General features: G+C 32.9%; 1 protein-coding gene across 1 annotated transcript; it reads left to right on the top strand.

The window, feature by feature from the left end:
* Positions 1–4,531: 4,531 nt before the first annotated feature.
* Positions 4,532–18,808, top strand: LOC119638287 (proton-coupled amino acid transporter 1). Its single transcript, XM_038034998.1, has 7 exons — positions 4,532–4,568; positions 13,937–14,061; positions 14,126–14,486; positions 14,557–14,913; positions 16,141–16,235; positions 16,992–17,167; positions 18,308–18,808. Exons 1-7 carry the CDS (start codon positions 4,551–4,553, stop codon positions 18,559–18,561), a joined length of 1,386 nt encoding a protein of 461 aa, XP_037890926.1. The 5' UTR covers positions 4,532–4,550; the 3' UTR covers positions 18,562–18,808.
* Positions 18,809–20,764: the final 1,956 nt, after the last annotated feature.

Genomic DNA, 20,764 nt, shown 5'->3' with positions numbered 1-20,764 from the left:
TTAGGGTTAAGATTGGTTTTTTGTTTCTTAATTTTACCAATCAATTAGGACCCAACACCCTGCTGGTGTAACACGGCGAGGATCACAAAGAATCGAATAAAGAGAAGAAGATGGTTAGATGCTTGGCCACACTCTAGCGGATGTGTACCCAATCGGTGACGCGCTCTGTTTTTACCGATTAAGCACTTATGACAACAATTTCAATCCGATAACACTGGCTTGGTATTTGCGATTCCTGTCTACTAGGCTACTCACGTTGACAAGACGCACACATGCTGGTGTCACAAGCATTTTGAAAACTTAACATACACCTTGCAATGTGTGGATATACAGAAATCATAAACTATTCTTCACTTAACGCGCTTAACACTTGTCTATTTGTCTTTACATTTTTAATTGTTTTTCGTTGAATTTTCATCATGTACCGTTTGCATAAAGAATTAATAATAAAATCTTGTATTAATATATTGCGTTAATTATAATTTATATTGCTTCTATTGGCATAAATATTCGTATTGAATGGTGGGAAATATTAATGTAGAAGACATTTTCTTCGTCCAGACACAGAGACATGTCGTGAGAGAAAATTTATTATAATTAAATAGTAGGCAGGTTCCAATTTGATTTAAGGAATACGATTGTTTTTCCTAATCAAGCAGTTTGTAATCTCACCTAAATGAATCAATAGGTCTTATAGCAGGAACACTTATGAGTTGACAAATTTGGACAAAAACATCGATCGTATATCTTAAAAGGACAATAAAACTTTCTACAACGGTATCATTTTGGTATATTAAACGAATGTAGAAAGTTTAGATCGGATGGAACTATCTCTTAAATGCGCTCCAAGTAAATATCCCTACAAAAAACCGGTTTACAAATTGCAACAAGATGTAATAGATAGATTTCATGATGAAAATTAATACACGAAATAGCGAGCACTTATGGATAATAAGCCTTAGTATCGCAACAACACGTTATTTTCCTTATTTTATTTATTGCATGAGATAACTTAGTACCTCAGGTCTTGTCCAAATATAAAGTATTAATTTATTATACCGACCACTAAGAGATGACGGTTAATTGAGGAGTTATTATGTCGAAACGTTTGCAGCGTATGGAAGACGACTTCATGAGGTCGGGAAAAGTGTACAGGCATCCTTTATATAACGCGGTATTTGTAAATCGCAATATCCATATTACATGACATAAAATTTGCGATTATTATAGCACTCTTGTGATATGATTTCAAAAAATCGCATGCGATTAAATTCCACTGGATTTTTTTGATAAATCTCTGCCAGATTTCTGGTGAGCAAATAAAAGAAACTGGAATGACGTAAAATTTATTTAAAAACTGCTTCAAAAATTGGTTTATTTTTGAAATAGAACAAGCTTTTCAACAAAAAAATTTGATCATAAAGTTTTGTGCTCATTTATAATGCAAATAGGCATAGCAGAGATTTGAATCATTCTAACGTAAAAATTGCCTTTGGTAATGCCTTTAAAGTGTTCCTCGTTGTTCCAACCATTAGATGAAGGAATCACTTCGACATTCCCGAATTCTCGATACGATTGGTTTTCCGAAACAATTGTTAAAAGAGTTGAAATCGATGAAATGTTTCAGATTGTGTTCCAATTAGAACTTTGGCTTGCAAGGAATCCACATCAAGTCTACATTTCATGTGTATTGAAAACCTTTCATTGATTTATTTATTTAATTATTTGCTTATTCGTTTGATAGTAGCCATGTAATAGACATCGAAAGGGGTTAAATAACTCATAGTTAGTTTTATATTGACTCAAAACTATTCGTCTGTTGTTATGAGCCAAATGCGAAGATAGTATAGTCAAGAGAGGAGCCTTTATTTCATTTGAACAAGCAGAATGCAACAGAATAATATTCGTATCTTTCAATTTAGAACATCAATGATATTCGGGAACTATTTGAAGAATATATAATATGTATAAGAAGGAACAAATTGAACTACTGAATACCTCCACTTCTAATTAGATTAGGAAGTGCAAAAACATTTCTTCCACGTTTAAGTTTAATTGATCTGTAAGAAGGAATAGTTTTAGTTTTGAGAAAAAGATCCTTCACAACGAGAACAACAAGTTAACCAGTTCTTGAACGCTTTATTTATTTGCTTTATTTGTTTCACACGCATTGCGAGGAATGTGTTATGTGTTTTCTTCGAGGCTTTTCTGATGAATTTTGTATCAAATGGATGCAATTTTTCATTTTTCATCACAACAATACATTCATGGGATCCCATTAAGTGTTCTTGCAAAAGTCGAATTAAAAGAATCACATTACGAATTACTGGTAGCCCTCTCGCAGTGTTCATCGCACTGCTGCACCCCACTCTCAGTTCTATATTTATTTTTGAAATCATAAAAAATTCTTATTAGGCTAGCGTTTTCCGTGAAATGAAGTAGCGTTCAGTAATCGTTAATAAATATTTTGAATGATTTCTCAAAAATCATTTCAAACGAAAAGCAAACAATTTTAATAACTGGAAGAAGCGACGGAAGAATGAATGAATATTCCTATTAGTGTGCAACGAATAAAAATCAACAACGAGGAAGCAAATTATATTCGGTCGTGACCGAATTTTTTAAACCCATCATCGTAAGAAAGACTATAGCAGACTATACAAAAGAACTAAATTTCCCTACTATATGAAATTGAATGGACGGATGAGGTGTTCGGATTTTATGAGCAACAAGCGAAAAGCACAGAAATGCGGAAAGATGTCCACAGTTTTTGTTACATAGGTGTGTCCTTCCATGGATTTAGCTCATTTGCGAATTTGTAGGCGATATCTTCATTTCTCTGAACGGCACAAATACTATATAGTTGGAGAGGCGCATAAATGGACAGATGGACAGATAAACAAACGCACATGCGACTATGAAACTGCTCAAAAATTTGTATACATTACGGCGTTTTTTTAAGCTTGCTTCTGCGCCTTATAAGGTATTGAAAGCAAAATTTAATTTTGATACACTATAAGATTGGGTAGGCGTGATCACTTTCTCCAATTTTTGTGCAAGTAGTACATTTTTGCCCACAGAAGTGTGAGTAGCGAACAAAAAACCAATTTTTTATTACTTTTTTTTTTGAAAAGCAGAGGTATTTTTACTTTATGTACTACTTTAGGCGTGTTCTTCGACCGATTTAGCCCGATCAACTTGTGTGCAAGAACTTTTAATGCTTCTGCCAAATTTCTTCATTTTTGTCGCCAAGAGAATGTTTACAACGCATATTACATAGTGGGACAGACGGACATGCTTAAATCGATTTAGGATGTGATGATGATCACGAAGATATACACTCTTGGGAATCTCTGAAACTTTCTTCTGGACATTTCAAACGTTTTGACAAAATGATTACAACCCTCGTCTTTCGGTGATGGATATAAATAAAAAAATAAATAAATAAATAAATAAAGAAGAAGAATTTACTTAAGTCAGTATTTAACGCGTAAAGCATAAAAGCGTTTAATTGTTGACTAAAAGCCATAAAATTTTTATTTATATAAAGCCAATAATTATAAAATAAAATAAAGAGAAAGAAAAAAAAAAAATATGAAAAATAAACAAAAAGAAAGAAAAGTAAATAAATGAATAAAGAAAACGTCTGCTTTAAACTTAAAAGAAGAAAAAATAAAAAAAAAGACAATAAAAATAAAAAAGAACAAGAATATAATATTTTTATTTTTTTAAGAAAACGTCCATCCGAAGCGTGCACATGCGAATTTATTCTGGGCAGAATAGAAGACAATTCATATGCTTCGTGGCTTCATTTTTTGTTTTTTTTTTTTTATTTTGTTTTGTTGTTATTTAAAAAAAAACACACACACACAGAATGTGTGTGAGCGCGCAACTAACTCATCATCATAGGCTACGCGATGTAATTGGTGCGCTACTGCTCAGTAGTTTAGACTTTGAAGAACGAACGATACGCTAGAGCGATTAGAGTGCCGCAGATCATCAACGGCGACTGAACGAACACTAACGTGATTGAGAGAATTGTTTTATTTATTTATTTTTTTTTGTTTTGCAGTTTTACAGATTACGCTAGACACGACTAACAATAACTCTGCTTAAGATATCCATCCGTAAAAGTAATCTATACAGTGTTTATCCACACATGAGACCGATGAGATCTTCTCCGCTTCTTGCTCTTTTAAAGAGATTCATATAGAAAGACAATCGGTCGTTAGTAAGTGTTTAAAAACGAATTTTGAAAAAAGAAAAAAAAAACATATTAAATAAAAGACAAGAGACACAAACAGTGCCGAATTTGCTGAAAAAATAATACGAAAAAAAAAAAAAAAATTAAAAAAAAAAAATAAAACAAAAAATTTAAGAATTATTTATATGCATATATATGTATAAGAGAGAATAAAAATAAAACACCTGTTAAAAGTTAATAAAAACGTTTAAATAAAAGTGAATTTATTTTGTTTATTTTTATTGAAAGTAAAAAAAAAAGGGTTTAAAATTTTCTTCCAAAACAAAATAAAAAAAGAAAGAAAAAAATGAGTGCCAACGGAAAGGTGAGTATAAAAATTATTTTATATATAAATATATATTATATATATTATATATATATAATATATTATATATATATATATATATATATACATATGTAGATATGTCTTTTTATATGTAACTCATAATGACCTAGTAAATTAAAATATTTTATAAAAAAATGAATTAAATTAAATTGTTAAGTGGTTTGTTAAAAAGAATTTGAATTATTTTTAAATGCTTGCAGCAGTACTTCTTTTTCTTCTTCTTCTTCTTCTTCTTGCATAGACAAACGCAGACACACATATACACACACACACACACACACACAAATACATATATATATATATATATTATATGCATATATATACATATATGCACGCACCCAGCACACAAACACACACATACACATACGCAAACACATGCTTATAAGTCCACATATGTATCTTGAAAATCAAGTGCGTTTGAATGGAAAATTCCCAAAAAATTTTTTTATACATATACATAAATACAAAAAAAAAAAAAAAAAAAAAAGAACACAAACGAACAAACAAACAAACAAGTAAGAAAGTTATATTCGCCTTGAGACGAATCTTGTATACCTACCATTTCACATATTAGTTATTAGTTATAGCTAGACTTGTCATACATACATTCCGAACTATTTGAAAAAATGAAACATTTCGGATGCAATCCACCATCACACGATCACGCAAAGATTAACTTGTGCAGCTTTAAATTTTGGTCTATAGAACTGAATCAAAAGTTGAATATATATGTGTATAAATTCTTGTGCGTATCAGAAATGCTTCGCGGATTGGAATACGCTTTGGCACAAGTCTATTATGTATACATATATATAAATATGTATCTAAGGGGATAAAAGAGATATTAATGAATAAATAAATATCTTTTCGGGAAAAATAAATAGTGTCCCTTTCCTGTTGGAGCCCCCCTGGTATATATATATATATATATATAAGAGAGGAAACAGATAAATCAAAGGTATTTATGTAAATCTTAATGTTTGGCTGTAATATTTTGGTTATTATTATAATCAAATTATTCAATGATTGCTACAACAATAAATTTTGATAATCTATTAAAAAAACCGAAAAAAAAAAAAAAATTCAATTAATATAAACCATGTAAGCCTATCGTAATTGGCGAAGTAATACGCGTGAAACATTGCGTCCCACAAGAATCGATAGCCTTCGCCGTGACTTTAACATATGTAACTTAAGCATATATTGATTTTCTTATATATACGGTTTCCCCTCTCCCTCACTCTATTTCTTGCATGCTCGCCATATCGCCAACGAAAAGATATGGTTAGTATATCTTTTTAACTTAGGGGCGAGTAAGAAGATAAGAATCGAAATGGTTAATGGTTACAGTTTCTACCTCGATTACCTGGGTGCATATGAAGCCAGAAACATGCTGTTCTCTAATGAGAAAAAAAAAAAACAAATAAATAATTAAAATGATATAAAATGCGTTACATTTTATTGACATCATATTAAAGTTAATTTAATTTTTCCTTTTTGTTTTTTTCATTTTCTATAAATAAGCGTTAGTTGCATAAAATCTTAGCTAAATCTCAATGTCTCTCTTTTTTTTTTTTGTTTATTTTATTTTACTTTTTTTTCCACTTTACTGCAACTTATAAATTTTGTAAATTATGATTTTATGCAGATAAGTTGTGTTTAACTTAATGCTAATTGCTATACATTAGGGTGATTATTAAATGCTCGTTTTTCTTTTCTCCTTTTTTTTAATCTTGAAAAATAAATAAAAATAAGAAAAAAAAATTATATTACAACAAAATTGCTTTATAATTATTTAATAGTTCATAATACTCTAAGTTGTTTAACCTAATCTGTTAACCTTGGAGAGACTTTATGGTAAAAAAAAAAAAAAAACAACAACAACATTAAATAAATAAATAAACCCTTTATTTAAGGTTTAAGGTTGATCGGGATTCCATTGCTTTTCGTTTGAGGCTCCTAAGCGATTCATTCTTTTAGGATTTTCCTTTGATAAGCTATTAACACTAGACTTCCGGATGGAGTCAATTTCGCTCATTAAATATTTATTTAAAATTTATTAAGAACAGGCAGGCAAGTGTTCTAAGCTTCGCGAAGACATAACAGTCGCTGAGCAATTGTGTCCTCAACTGAAGCCAAATACCAATTTTACTTAATGCGTACCGAATAAATCGGATAAATTTAACATCAAATTCGGCATCAAAACGCTGAACCGCTGATTGTCAGGTTCAAGTATCATGCAAGGCAAATGGAAGTGTGGCCATCTGTGCTAAATGCAATGAAAAAAATTTGCAGAAATCGTTTGGCTTGGCGGAAGGAGTTAGGTGGGGATTTTGACGCAATTTTTTTGGTTTTGGATCATCTTTTGCACGATATTCCTTCGATTGAGCGGTTTTTTCCGTGTCTTATGCGCAAATCCAAGTCCCATCTTCGGTAGTAAAATCGGTCGGAAATCATTTCGAAAAACTCCTGTGTTGTATAATCGCAAGAACACATGTAACTATCGATGAGCTGAGAATATTGGCATATAACTCCACATAGATGTCAAAGACAAGAGTATGAAGACAAAAACTAAAAAGAGAGTTTCATGATTTCATAGTACCCGAGGAGTTTAAATGAACAGGGCACCTTCCTGTTTGGTCAGCAGAAAATGTAATTTTGATGTTTGAGTGAAATTCTTTCATTTCACGCAACAAAGATACACACTTAACCTCCTGTAATGCAGGGTTAAGGGAAACATGCGAATATGCATAAAATGATTTCAGTTAATATTTTCGCCGAAACTAGGGAAAAAAATTTTTATGTATCGGTGTGTGCAGATAGACTTGTCGTAAACACTCCATTAACTGAGCCTTCAAATGACCTTCAAATTTTATACAAATCATTAGAGAGTACATTGCAGTAAAGCGCTCGTGTAACAGATGTTAACGACAGTTGTATAAATAATAAAGAAAAAAAAAAACCGAATCTTTGCATTAATATTCGAAATGCGCATTTTTACACCCTACACCATTGCTGGTGTAGAGTATAATAAGTATGTACGGATAATTGTAACAACGAGAAGGACTTGAGAAAAATCAATCCTTCATTATAGCAATCGATTGAAAATTTAAGCCTGCCTGTCCGTTTGCCTCCCCATCGGATATCCTGTCCATGTAATTTTGTTCAATAGGTAACAATTTTCGAGATATTTTAATGAAATTTGGCCCGAGAATGAATGCGATTGAAAATGGGTTGGATCGGACAACTTTTTCAATCGTATGGAATTTGAATCTTACAGATCTACATCTTAGACCATGTCGTAATAAATGCAGGGGCACTCGTCAAAGCAAGCTCTACAAACCCAAATTTGTGTGTGGTTGTCACGGAAGCAATGGAAGCGTATAAATTCTTTGACAAGTAAATTAAGCTTAAGTTAAATTTAACCCACGTTGGGTATCCTCTAATGCGAGGGCTTTCATGATAATGATATCGTAGCTTGGAAATAGTATATAATTTTTCGTGTTGTTTCGTATTATTAATTAACCGAAATTATATAGGGTATCTAATGTTCGGCCTTGCACGATTATAGCACACTTAGTTGTTTTAAAATGACAATTCCCGTTAACTTACAAACGTTGTAACTACTATATCTTTTTAGTAGGTATAACATAGCTGTCGTCCTCCTTATGTTCATTCATTCATACATTAATCCATGTGAGTCGCTTTCTTTGAAATTGATGTAAAAGTGCATTTTTGACAAAAACTTTAATTAACCATAAGAATGACTAAACTATAATACTTTCAAAGCAATTACATTAGAAACTGAGACCAGTTTAATTCTTTAAACAAGTAAAAATACCATAGTCGGCCACACAAAACCGCACGATAGTTAAATCGAGAAAATAAATTTTCAAAATAAGGCGTTCTATCGGAAATGGTCAATCCGAAATGCTCCGATCCGAAACATTTTCAACAGCGTGCTGCCTTGACCTCATCAAATCATGTCAAATCATGTACCAAATTGGATCAATATATCAATCGAAATTGCGATCTGTAGATTGAACGGAAGAATGCAAAACGGACGGAAGACATGAGGAAGAGATGGTTAGACGGACAGACAAGGTTTGGTTCGATTCAGAAAGTGATTTTCAATCAATCGATTTAATACAAGACTCCTTCAGGGTGTTGCACACGTTGCCGACGCAAACTTAATATATAAATGTAAAATGCGCATAATACCTATGCCAATACTTTTCAAACCATTCGAATGCAAAAAAAAAAAAAAAAACCCTTAAATAACTCCAAACAATACAAATTGGATTTACATCACGTCTTCAAAAATAAGAACTCATATGTTTACCATTGGTCGCTGTCAGTTTAACGATCGCCAAGATGCCCGATATTTAGAATTGAGAGTCGCAACCCTAGTTGAAGAGTAACAGCGATCCGTCCTCTCTCTCTCTCGATTTCGATCGTCATAAACAACAAGCCATTGCTACAAGCTGTCAAACACCGTAAGGTGGACATAATTAGTTTGCTTCTTACTTGTACTTCAATGTTGATTACTGTTGGGAAGATGTAAAAATGATTTTTTTTTCTTTAACTAATCAATAAGCAGTAATTAACAGTTACCAAGGAATAAGTTCATAAACAAGAAAGCAAACTATCGACTCGAGTCGAATCTTTCATACTTTTCATCGTCAAAGGCAGGACATAGAAAACAAACATAAGTTTCAATTTTGTCCTTAATTGTGGTTTGACGTCAATCGTTTCATTTAATTTAATCGATAATTTTAATAGATATTTGTATCAAATTTCAGGTTCAATATTTATATATATGCGATTATTTGATAAAAATGCTTTTGAATTTAATAAAACAAAAACAAAATTAAGCGTATGTTTGTTAAAGTTCAACCTATGCATTTCACTTTATTCTTTCGTAATCAATTGACAGATCGATATGATTCAATGATTTGAGAATATCTCTACGCTTGGGAATCTATATATAAGTTGTAGTGGAAGTATAAATTAGTTCGGTCTGTTCGCTTTGTGGTGAAAAACGCGTGCAGATTAATTAATCAAACTATTGTCCATTGTTGATTACTACTACGATCACTCTTTCCTAACTTTCAGGCAATTTTCGAAATCCATCTCAAAAGAATGTCTCGCCTTTTGAGGCTATCTCCAAAAGAAGCCATATTTGGATGCCACCATAATCTATTGAAACTTGGTTTTAAACGAAAGGAATAATGTTTGCCGATAACTGGATGATGATCAGAACACTCCAAGTTAGAGCTGCAAATATTTCCTGACCGAAATTTACTATATGGAGATGAATTACTTAGTTTCCAGTGAAAACTCACAATATTATGAATTTTGACATATGCCGCTCATTTTTTGTCCCAATTGCACAAACCATAATAGATCATGTCCAGCTGATCCTTTCAAATCGGATTGCAAAAGATGTTCAGCCTAATCGTCGAAGTTCCTCTGCATTATGTTTCCGCCATGCGAATCCAACCAAATCGAACCGTCGCAGACATTTAACTTTATCGTCGCTGTTAATAGTTTGCCTACTCAGCTTACTCATACTATCCTTCCAGCACTATCCTTCTCGAATTGAATAGGAAAAGTAAAGTTTCCCGCTAGTCGTACGGAGAGTTATATTTGCTCAACTCCACAAGAAGCTGCGTTCTGTCCGCTTTAATAGTTCATAGAAATGCGTATAATTGAAAGACAATACTTATGCGTAGTGCTATTTGCATTCTCTCATCGAGAACGGTCCGAACTAATTTGCACTCTCAATATAGGCTCACGAGTGCCTATTGTTCTGCTGTTTCTGTTGCGACAAATGCCATAAAAACTTAGTTACCGCGAGTGTAAAAATGTTGCTCCCTTTCAAATTGTTATTTAGTTTGTTGTGGGATATAATTAAAAAAAATTATTTTTCTACAACAATTTTCACTTACAAAGAATTTATTTTACGTACATACAATGCTTGAAAAATGTACGCAAAGAGAAGAAAGCAAAAAATTATTTGTTTACTTGTTTAGCTAATAGCAGCTACATACCATAATGACTCACAATAGTAATATAAGGATAAGATTGAAAATAACTCAACGCAGAGCTATAATGGCAAGGGGCAGAAAGATAAAGGAAAAATAGTTGTGACATCAACTACCAGCTTTAAGCAGCGGTCAATGTAGTTGTCGACTATAAGTAATTGACGGTTCGCAGATTCGCTTTTATCTGAAGCGGAGAATAAATGATTCTTTTCATTAAAGTGTTTGCGGAGGACTCGTATGACAGGGTAAGGTTCATAATTGGCTCTACTCAGCGATACGCTCAACGGAAGGCTCGGAATGATCAATCTACTGCTAACTACTGTTAGTTACTTTGACCGCGAAACTCGAAGTAAGAGCCAGGCTTCTCTTCTTTAATGAGATTAGATTAACAGGAACCTGTTCTCGTATACAGAAAGTGTTCTATGCGCTTGCCACCCGAGTCCACGAAGAGAAAATAGGAGAAATTGTTTCGAAACAGATTTCACTAAGGGCACATAATAGCTGTAGCTTGGTGACTAACTGACTAACAATTGAGATATATTCGACAATGAGTCTAACTAAAGATACTTATGAAATCTTTGTGACATAAGGACCGTAAGAAGCGTAAAAATTCCTTAACGATCGAATTCCGAAAAAATTTTTCCTTCTGTGAACTAAATAGCTTATGCTGATGAAACGAATAAGAAAAATATGTTTACTGTATTTAATATTTTAGTACTTAATACATTTAAAACGCATTCATAACTTCCTTCAGTAATATTTCTTTCTTCCATTTATTTATAAATAAATATAAAAATAAATTGTAAGGCATTATTTTCTTTCATTAAAGAATCGTGACTTTTTAGAAATGTGTACATATTTACTAACACGTGTTAAAAAAGGCATTCTTGTTTATGTTTATTTAGAGAAAAGGAAAAATAAAAGGCTGAGAACATTTCATGCAATAAAGTTATTATCACAAAATTTCAAATATCTTATTGAGATAAAATTCGCAATTTCACAGCATTTTCTATAGAATTTTCTACATTTGCATATAGGAACAGGGTTTTACTAAAATCACAGCATGTGAGCAAATGTTTCCATTTGTTCGTAATTGCAAGCTTTTAATTTGTTGTCAGTACATACTAATTGAAACTGGTTATGAATTTTATTAAACGTTACGTTAACAGCTGGCACGTGCGGAATCAATCTGAACGACAAAAGATAGATTTTGCAAAAAATACACAAAAAAAAAAAAAAAAACGAAGTAGAGAATAGAAGATAGACAGACGATTAATTAAATTTCAATTAAAACTTGTTTTTGTATATGCAAAAAATAAACAAGCAGGGAAGTTATGATCGCCTTAGTCATTTAGCATTTTGAAGGCAATAAATGCAACTTGCAATAGATTAGGTTAATTGGGGGCATGTCTACGAGCCTTGCTGAGGCCATTTTCGCATTCATGTATATATGGTTCTATGAAAGATTTTATTTTTCAGTGTAATATAAGTATTTCTATGAATCGAAATGGAAAAAGAAAGAAAAACCTACACCTTAAACTTCGAAGGGCAACGAGGGAGATAGACTAAAGTGCAAGCAAATAGATCGATGGAGGAGCGTTTTAAGAGGCTGCTTATTTTTATTCAAATTATTCATATTTAAGTTAATTTAAGTTAAATTGCGATAGCCTTAGATTCTATTGCTTTGAATATATTCTCTGGCTAAATTAATAATAATAATAATAAGTCAAATTATGTCAAATTAAAAATAACTTATTGCGACAGGGCAAGAAATACCAATCGAAGGCGAATCAATACCTCCTCACTCCGCTAATGTTGAGGAAGTAAACAAGCGATCAATTTTAATATATATCCTTTCACTATATCAAAAAAAAATTTTTTTTTATTTTTCTAAATTGAATTGAATTAAATTTATATACGTATATATTTATATATATATATATGTGCATTGCATTTTAGCTACATATAAAGTGGTACGCAGATAAGTAACGGGGCCCATGTGTTACGTTAACGAGTAATAATAAAAATCGTTGACATTGTCAGTTTCAATTAAACGTGATTAACTAAGTGAAAATTTACACTGTCAACAACGGTATACATGCTACTCGAAAGAAAGAGAAAAGTTAACTACGATTTTTTTTCTCATGCTACAAAAAAAAAAACCACAATTTGTTTGATGTTTCACTTTATTACATGCAATTAATACTAATATGCGTAGATATTGTGATAAATATTACATGATAGATTATGACAGTAATTTTCTTTTTTATATACGATTTATCTTAACGAATATTATCACAAAGTAAAACCCACGCAATGATTATGAGAAAAAGAGCTAATTATAATAAATAAAGAAATAGAGAAAGAAAATCCACAATTCACATATCCAAATATGTTATAAAAATAAATAAAATTTGTACCTTTTGTATGGCAGCGAATCTTAAATATGAACCAAGCACACTATTCTGCGGTCACTCATCTCTTTTTCTTTGTTTTATATTTTTATCGCTCAATCCGTTCAAATCGGGATTATGCCCTCAAAGCTTACCTTTCAAATTCTCCTCAACGTTTTCCTGTGTTTGTAGAATAATACAGAAATCTTAAAAAGATACGATTTGACTGAAATATTTCCTACGTACAATGATGCGATTATCGATCTACGTATATTATGAGTGAATCTCTTCCTCTGTCATATAATCAAATATGGGCTGGCTTATAGTTCACGCTGTCGATTATGCACTCGCTTTAACGAATATAGAGTTTACATCTGTTGATGAAGTATGCATATTTCATACTATCGAAGAACAAGACTTTCCGTCGCAAAATTTTGGTCGAGTAACATGTTTAAACTACGATTGAGTCTATGCGGCATCGAGAACCATAAACCGTCGCTTGGATATTTTAAAATGTAGTTTGTAAAGCAGTACATATATACATATATATATATATGTTGCTTTTTATAGCCACCACTGTAAGATGAGGGTATGCTTCGGAGACCTTATAAAGTATCTAAAGTTCTTGATCAGCGTGAAATTCGGAGTTGATTTAGCCACGTCTGTCCGTCTGTCCTCCTCACCGTCTGTGTGTCTGCGAGAAACAAAGTGATGGGTATGCGAGAATCGGATCCCGCCAAATATAACTTTCTGAATTGCTTACTCTTTTTTTTTATTCTGTTCACTTCAATCATTCGTTAATATTTCTCGTTATCATTGTGTCAATTAGAAGTAAATTTTAAAAGTAAATTTAAAATTTTTAAAATAAATTTTCTTTTCTTTCCTTCTTGTTATTGCAATCAATTAGGCGAGCGTAAGAAATGAAAATTCGCACACGAGTCCAAAATTCACTAACAATAATAACAGACACAAGATGGACCCAGACGAATTAAGGAAAGAGGAAGAAAAATCATATAAGGAGGAACCGACGAAGTAAAAGCAATTTTTATTTGTTTTCTCTTGACTTGAGGCAAATATTTTGTTATCTAATTTTTAGTTACTTTCAGGCCATTGTGCATCTTTTTAAGGGCAACATTGGGCCAGGTTTATTTGCTATGGGTTTTGCTTTCAAGCACGGCGGTATCGCTGTGTCTACGCCATTTACATTATTACTCGCCCTCGCTTGTATACATTGTCAACATTTGTTGGTGAATTGTTCGATCCGAATGCGAGCGATAAGCGGAGATGAAAAGTATCCAGATTTTGCTGAAACGGTCGAGCTATGTTTCGCGAATAGTCCAACCAAACTTAGGACATGGTCAAAATCAGTAAGGATTGCTGTAAACGTATTCATTTGTATAACTCAGTTGGGTTTTTGTTGTATATATTTTGTCTTTATCAGCACAAATGTTAAAAAGGTAAGTAAAGCGCGCGCATCCATTGATAAAATCATAAGTCATTCTATATATAATTATGTATTTCATTTAGATTCTTCTAGGCTATGATATAGTCATGGATGTACGCATTTTGATGCTCATTTGCTTTATACCCATCTGGCTGTCGATATTGATTAGGAATTTGAAATATTTGGCACCTGTTTCGGCTTTTGCTGCGCTATGCATGATTCTCGGCTTGGGTATTACTTTATATTATGCCATTAAAGATGGCTTACCGCCTATTAGCGAACGTCGTATGTATACATCGCCTCGTGAATTGGCCATATACTTTGGTACGGCCATATTTGCCTTCGAAGGAATAGCTCTCGTATTGCCCATTAAAAATTGCATGAAGAAGACCGAGGACTTCGATAAGCCTCTTGGCGTATTAAATGTTGGAATGTTCGTTGTAAGTAAAGCATTTTCTTTTCACGTATATATAAGTGGAACTGTTTATTAAGTAAGACAAATCATGAACTTTTTATACTCTTCTCTTTTTTCCTGTTCGAACGATCTGTGGGTGATCAACGAGTCAATTAGTTAATCGTGTCTGTTAATCAGTTCATTAATGCGAAATAATTTTACAAATAACTTTAGAAAAATCTATCTATCCGCTTGCGATCTTACGCAAGAGTTCGTCTAACGTTCCTTCAGAGAAGTATAACATTTGGGGTCAAAGAGTACATGAATGTAACTTGTTTATCTATTGGCGTTTTTTTCTTTTTTATGGACAGTCATTCAGTCGTTACTTTCTTCTTTACCTGTGGGCACGGTGGTGATCAGAAAGGGTTTTAGTAAGACGAGCGTGGAGTGAAGGAGTAGTGGAAATTGACACATTAAGTAAGGTCAGAAAGATCACTGACAGTGAAAAAAGAACATGTCGCGGTAGTGTGTCGTGCAGTGTGCAGGTAGCTTCACCACGAGTGGACGGGAACGCTGAGAAAGCCCTGTTTACCTATACATAAGCACAACAACGCCCGCATTACGCGGATGTAAAAGGGTGCCGTCGCCCATGAGCACGTCGGCGTTTAACTGTAAGCAAGGTTGAAGGATTCGAAACAAAGTTTGGATGCTCCCACCCATATATACTAGAGTTATAATCTAATTTTGGCCGCGTATAGGTGACGTAAATGGTACGAATATTAGGTGCAATAAAGTATTTTTTGTCTAAGCACTTGGCAGCGTCTTTCTATACCATGAACACATATTCTGTCCAATGGATATCGTTTTGTATTCGCATAAGCAGAATATCAAGGTTTGCGAATCTTCCACACTGACGCCATCAAAAGAGAATGGCTGCGCCTTACGAGGCAAATTTGAGTTTTGGTGGCGTTAAAGCTTACCCTATTATCCTGGCCGCATTCAAACATTAAGTTTTTTTGTAGTCCCGACTACATGTGTCATTCATCGCGCATCAACGTTTGTTTTGTGTCGCTTTGCTGTATGCGCTTCTTTTATTGAAGGAAAACAAATGACATAGGGCAAATGGATAGGTAGGATTTTCTGTTATACAAACATGATCGTTAATGAATATCAGGAAGGAAGAGATAAGGGGAAAGAGGAAAGAAGGCACTTGGACGAAAATGGTTTACTAATTTTTTTCAAATAAAATTTCTTTAAATTCTGTCTTTTGAAGGTAACCACGATGTTCACATCGGCGGGATTCGTTGGTTATACTAAATGGGGTGAACAAGTTGCCGCAAGCTTAAGCTTAAATCTAGGAAAAACTTGGTAAGTTCATAGGATAAAAAGATTTTCATATAAGAAGGAAATAAATAAAACATAATTTCGAGATCGATATTATGGTCGAGAGTATATCACAAAAGGGTTTTTTCATGAAAAGCTATACTCCTCAGGAGAAGTACAATTTTGAAGCTTAGACTTTGCAATGATGTTCTAAACAGAATATCATGCATATGTACACCGCAGACGATAGCTTGCTCCGACTGTTCGACATTAATTGTGTTACACCTGCGATAGTCTGAGGTATGATGATCTTCAAATGTTTCAGAGATTGTAACTTGGCAGCGCAGACCTGGACTTTAATGCAGCCTCGAAAAGAAAAAGATCGAAAGACGTTGGCGATCACAGGATCGCTTCGGCCTGACAAGGGAAAGGATAATAGCGACCATTTTCTCTAAAGGATAAACGATGAGTAACCGCAACTGAGTTTGAGCTGTCACTCTACTGAAACGTTCAGGAATCGTGAGTCGTTGCAAATTGAACGGGACACTTGAAAGTATAGAAAAATAGACTCGTACTTTTTTAATGTTCGTGCGATGGTTACAAACAAATACGTTTCTATAGACAGACAAGTCATCATATAATCAGATATCCATCCCTTGACAAGATGAAATTTTCTTAGCAATGCTACCATTTATGGAATTTACACACATACATACACACCCACCCACACACCCACACACACATATACATTCGCATGTATTTTTATAAAAGTTAAGTTTAATATGTGTACTTTAATTACAGGGGCGGTATAAGTGTCCAGGTTATGGTATCGTTGGGAGTGCTGTTTGGTTACTGCCTACAATTTCATATCGCTATTCAAATAATGTTGCCATCTGTGACGCATGCGATGAGTCGTTTTATACATAGCCCGTTATTAATCAATTTAGGTTTTCGTACTCTAATGTCAATTGTGACCCGTAAGTAAAACTTAAAATTTATTGCTTAAATTTATTTATTTTTTTTTTTTTTGTTGATGAGGTCTAAAGCATTCGGTTGTACGATCTTTCGGATTACTAATTATTTATTATATAAAATGAGGTAAAAGATGGAAAATAAATAAATGGGAGTACAAGTCGTTTCAGTCCGCTTTCCAGGAGAGAGAGAGAGAGAGAGAGAGAGAGTAAGCAGGAGTGTGGGGTACTGAACAAACTTGAGTGACACCTTTGATTTGAAACTGTTGTCTTTAAGGTGTACATACGCAAATGTATGAATTATTGTAGCGGCTTGGAAAACGGTATAGTTCTCTGTGTCAAAAAAAGACGCCTTCGCTTTATCGGCTAAATTCGAAAGATTGTGGTGCTAAACTCTTATTCGATGCAATTGAATGATAAGCCGAATGCCATAAAAATTTTCAGTATCAAGGAAATGTTTGCAGTTCTAAACTCGATTCGATTCGGTTCGAACTCGGTTCGATTGCCAAAGGGTGGAAAAAGGAAACTCCAAAATGTTGAGTGTTTCCACATATTGAATTAGTAGTAAGTGATTAATGTGCTCTCTACCCGATCGCCCGCATCACATAAGTGTGCATCCTTTTTGATTTCTCTGCGGGCCTATTGTTATTTTTCGTGCTGAGGAGCTAGCTTCGATTGAAATATTTTGATCCTTACCACCTAAGTAATTGGCTTATCTATAGGGATATATAAAGACGTATATTAAATTTGTGTGTATGTATTAAACACTCACAAAGAGTTGAGATAGTTCCCCATACATACATATTATATATGTGTTTACTATAATGCAAGAAAGTGATTCTAAATCGATCTTAACTTGTCTGCCTGTCCGTCTGTCCGTCTTATAGTCCTATATTTAACCAACAGATCGTGATATTTGAGATAGTTCAATGAAATTTTATTATACCGACATGCTTTAGCCAGGGGATGATAGAAAGCCATTGAGGATGATTGAGGATCGGACCACTTTTACGAACACTTCCCGCGTAACGTTTTATTTTGAAAAGCTGTCATCTGAATAACTGTAGAGTGATATAGGGTATTTAATGATGCGCTATGATCGTATATTAATGGTTTTACTTGTTTTCTGTTCGTTTTCTTTTGCAGTGAGCATCGCTTTATTGGTACCCGCTTTAGGACTGTTTATCTCATTGATTGGTGCTCTCTGTTCAACCGCACTAGCTTTGGTATTTCCGCCTGTTATTGATATGCTAACGCAACGCGAAGGAAAATATCCGCATGTCATCTCATATATCAAAAATTTCTTAATATTAGTGTTGGCAGTGCTAGGCTTTGCCGTCGGCTCATTCGAAAGTCTATATGGAATAATTACGCATTTCGGTAAAGATGACCTCTCTTAAAATCGCTATTAAGAAAGTATCGATAATAAAAATAAAAATAATAATAACGATACAAAACGGACCAAAAAGACCTTCGTAATGTATTTTAATTAAGTAGAATTAACACAACAATCTTTGCATACAAAATGTTATTATTAATACTAACATTAATTGATTGATATACTCTTCAAATCTTATATAAACATTATACGAAATAGTTTAGGTTACGATATATTGCTACACAATTTTAATACATTTTAAGTACATTTTTCTTTGCTTTTCTTTATTCTTTTCTTTTAATTAAAAAATGAAGTTACAACAAATCTTTAATTCATTAATTACTGCATAAATCAATTAAGATTTCTTTCTTATGAAATTTCTATGATTTATATATAAAATGGAAAAAAAAATTTTTTTTTTTTTTTTTTGTTTTTTTGCACTCTACATTCATATCTCGATTGATTGATATCAATTAAATATCGTTCACTTATGAATGAATGAATGTGTGTGGACGGACAAATAAATAATATACGATAAAAGATGATAGAAATAAAGACATTTCAATAGCAAAAAAATATGCTACGATTTTGGTAAATAATAGCTGCTTGGAGTGTAAGTACAACAAGCCTTACTGCCGGCGATTAAACCAATTTGTGCACAATATTAAGCCTTTCAGGCTTATCTGGTTCTTTCAGGTTTAGATTTCATGATTACACCATTACAGAGAATCCATCTCCATAAAAAAAAATTTATGATTGTGTTCGTATAGCATCCAAAAATAATAAAAGAAGTGCTACGATTTTATTAAGCCATAGCTTCAATAATTAATTAAATTAAGACTTTAGTCCACTGACAATGGATTTACTGCGCCCGTCAACCGTGACAAGTTTGTGATTTCAATGATTTTCTCCTGGGACACGTTCACCTTGCTAGATGGTTCGAGATAATGTACATCTATTTTTACTGAAACCCGTCGAACCGATTGGAAACCGAATATGCTCTTACATATATATTTACTTATAAAACATATTTGTAAATAGGTAGATGGCAAGTATCCAAGATGCAAACCTTTCTTATTTTTGAGAAAACATTGCTACAAATTTCATTCTTCATTACATATGCACACGTATATGATTGTGGACACAAACCAGACAGGAGAGGAATGATGGAATGCAACTAATTTATATAATAGTTTCAGTTACATACTTTCTGCAAACGATTTTTTTTTTTCCATGCGAATATTCCCAATGAATAAATCGCTGCATTGTCTTTGATGGCAAAATCGAAAAGCTCGGCAATATTAGCCAAGAGTCATATGTAAAAAGCATCAAAAACGATTTCGGTGTTTGTCTTGAGGCTGCCAAGTCAAAATGTTTGTTTTTGATAAATTAACATTTTCTCTCTTATTGTTTCACATGCACATCCATACAAATTGTGAATTTTTTAAATTCAATGTTCGTTTCATCCCATTACTGCGCTACGTTTTAGACAATGTACTATGAAAAGAATGCTTTTGAAACTGGGCGACACACATTTATTAAAAGCTGCTTTTCAAAAATTAATTTATTTTCGAGTAACTGTAAAGGAATTGTCACACAATGTGTCGCTATGTTTCCATTAACATCGAAAATTGTTAAAAATTTACAAGAAAAGTCTCTCTTTGAAATTTGCATTGTTTTTTGTCCTTGGACTTTGTGTCGCATCGCATTTTTATGCTAAATATGGTCGCACTTGTAATATGTAAATTTTACAACCTTAGGAAAATATAACAAAAAAAAAAAAAAAAAAAATCAAATTAAGGCAAACAACAAATTAAAGCAACATCAACAACAACAAAAATTTCTAATATATAATATAATTTTTAAAGCGATTAGTTGAGTGTTCATGAAATAACTTGATTGTGTGAAAAAATTGTTCTTTCAATTGATCATGAACCGCAGAGAAATTTAAAACAAAGAAACGATTACGACATATTCAAAAAGTTTTAACGTCATATGCGTTAGTAGCATGTAAAACAATTTAAATTTTTTTTTTTATTTTTTTTTTATTTTTATACCCTACACCACTTGTGGTAGAGGGTATATTAAGCTTGTGCTGACTTACATAAAACTCAAAATGATTTAAGACGGACCGCCATTTTATAGACCGATTTAGAATATTTTTAGAATCACTTTCTGAATTGATCGAAGCTTGTCTGTCCCTCTATAACCTATCCATGTATTTT

This window comes from Glossina fuscipes, unplaced genomic scaffold, assembly GCF_014805625.2.
Source record: "Glossina fuscipes isolate IAEA_lab_2018 unplaced genomic scaffold, Yale_Gfus_2 0, whole genome shotgun sequence".
NCBI lineage: Eukaryota > Metazoa > Arthropoda > Insecta > Diptera > Glossinidae > Glossina > Glossina fuscipes.
Note: the sequence above shows the minus strand (reverse complement) of the source record. Positions and strands in the feature narration are given on the sequence as shown.

Bases quoted from the DNA above. Each gene is read 5' to 3' on its own strand.
- LOC119638287 (XM_038034998.1), top strand. The intron at 14,062-14,125 runs GTAAAAGCAATT...TCTAATTTTTAG, and splicing joins TATAAGGAGGAACCGACGAA to TTACTTTCAGGCCATTGTGC. The intron at 17,168-18,307 runs GTAAGTAAAACT...TTTCTTTTGCAG, and splicing joins TCTAATGTCAATTGTGACCC to TGAGCATCGCTTTATTGGTA.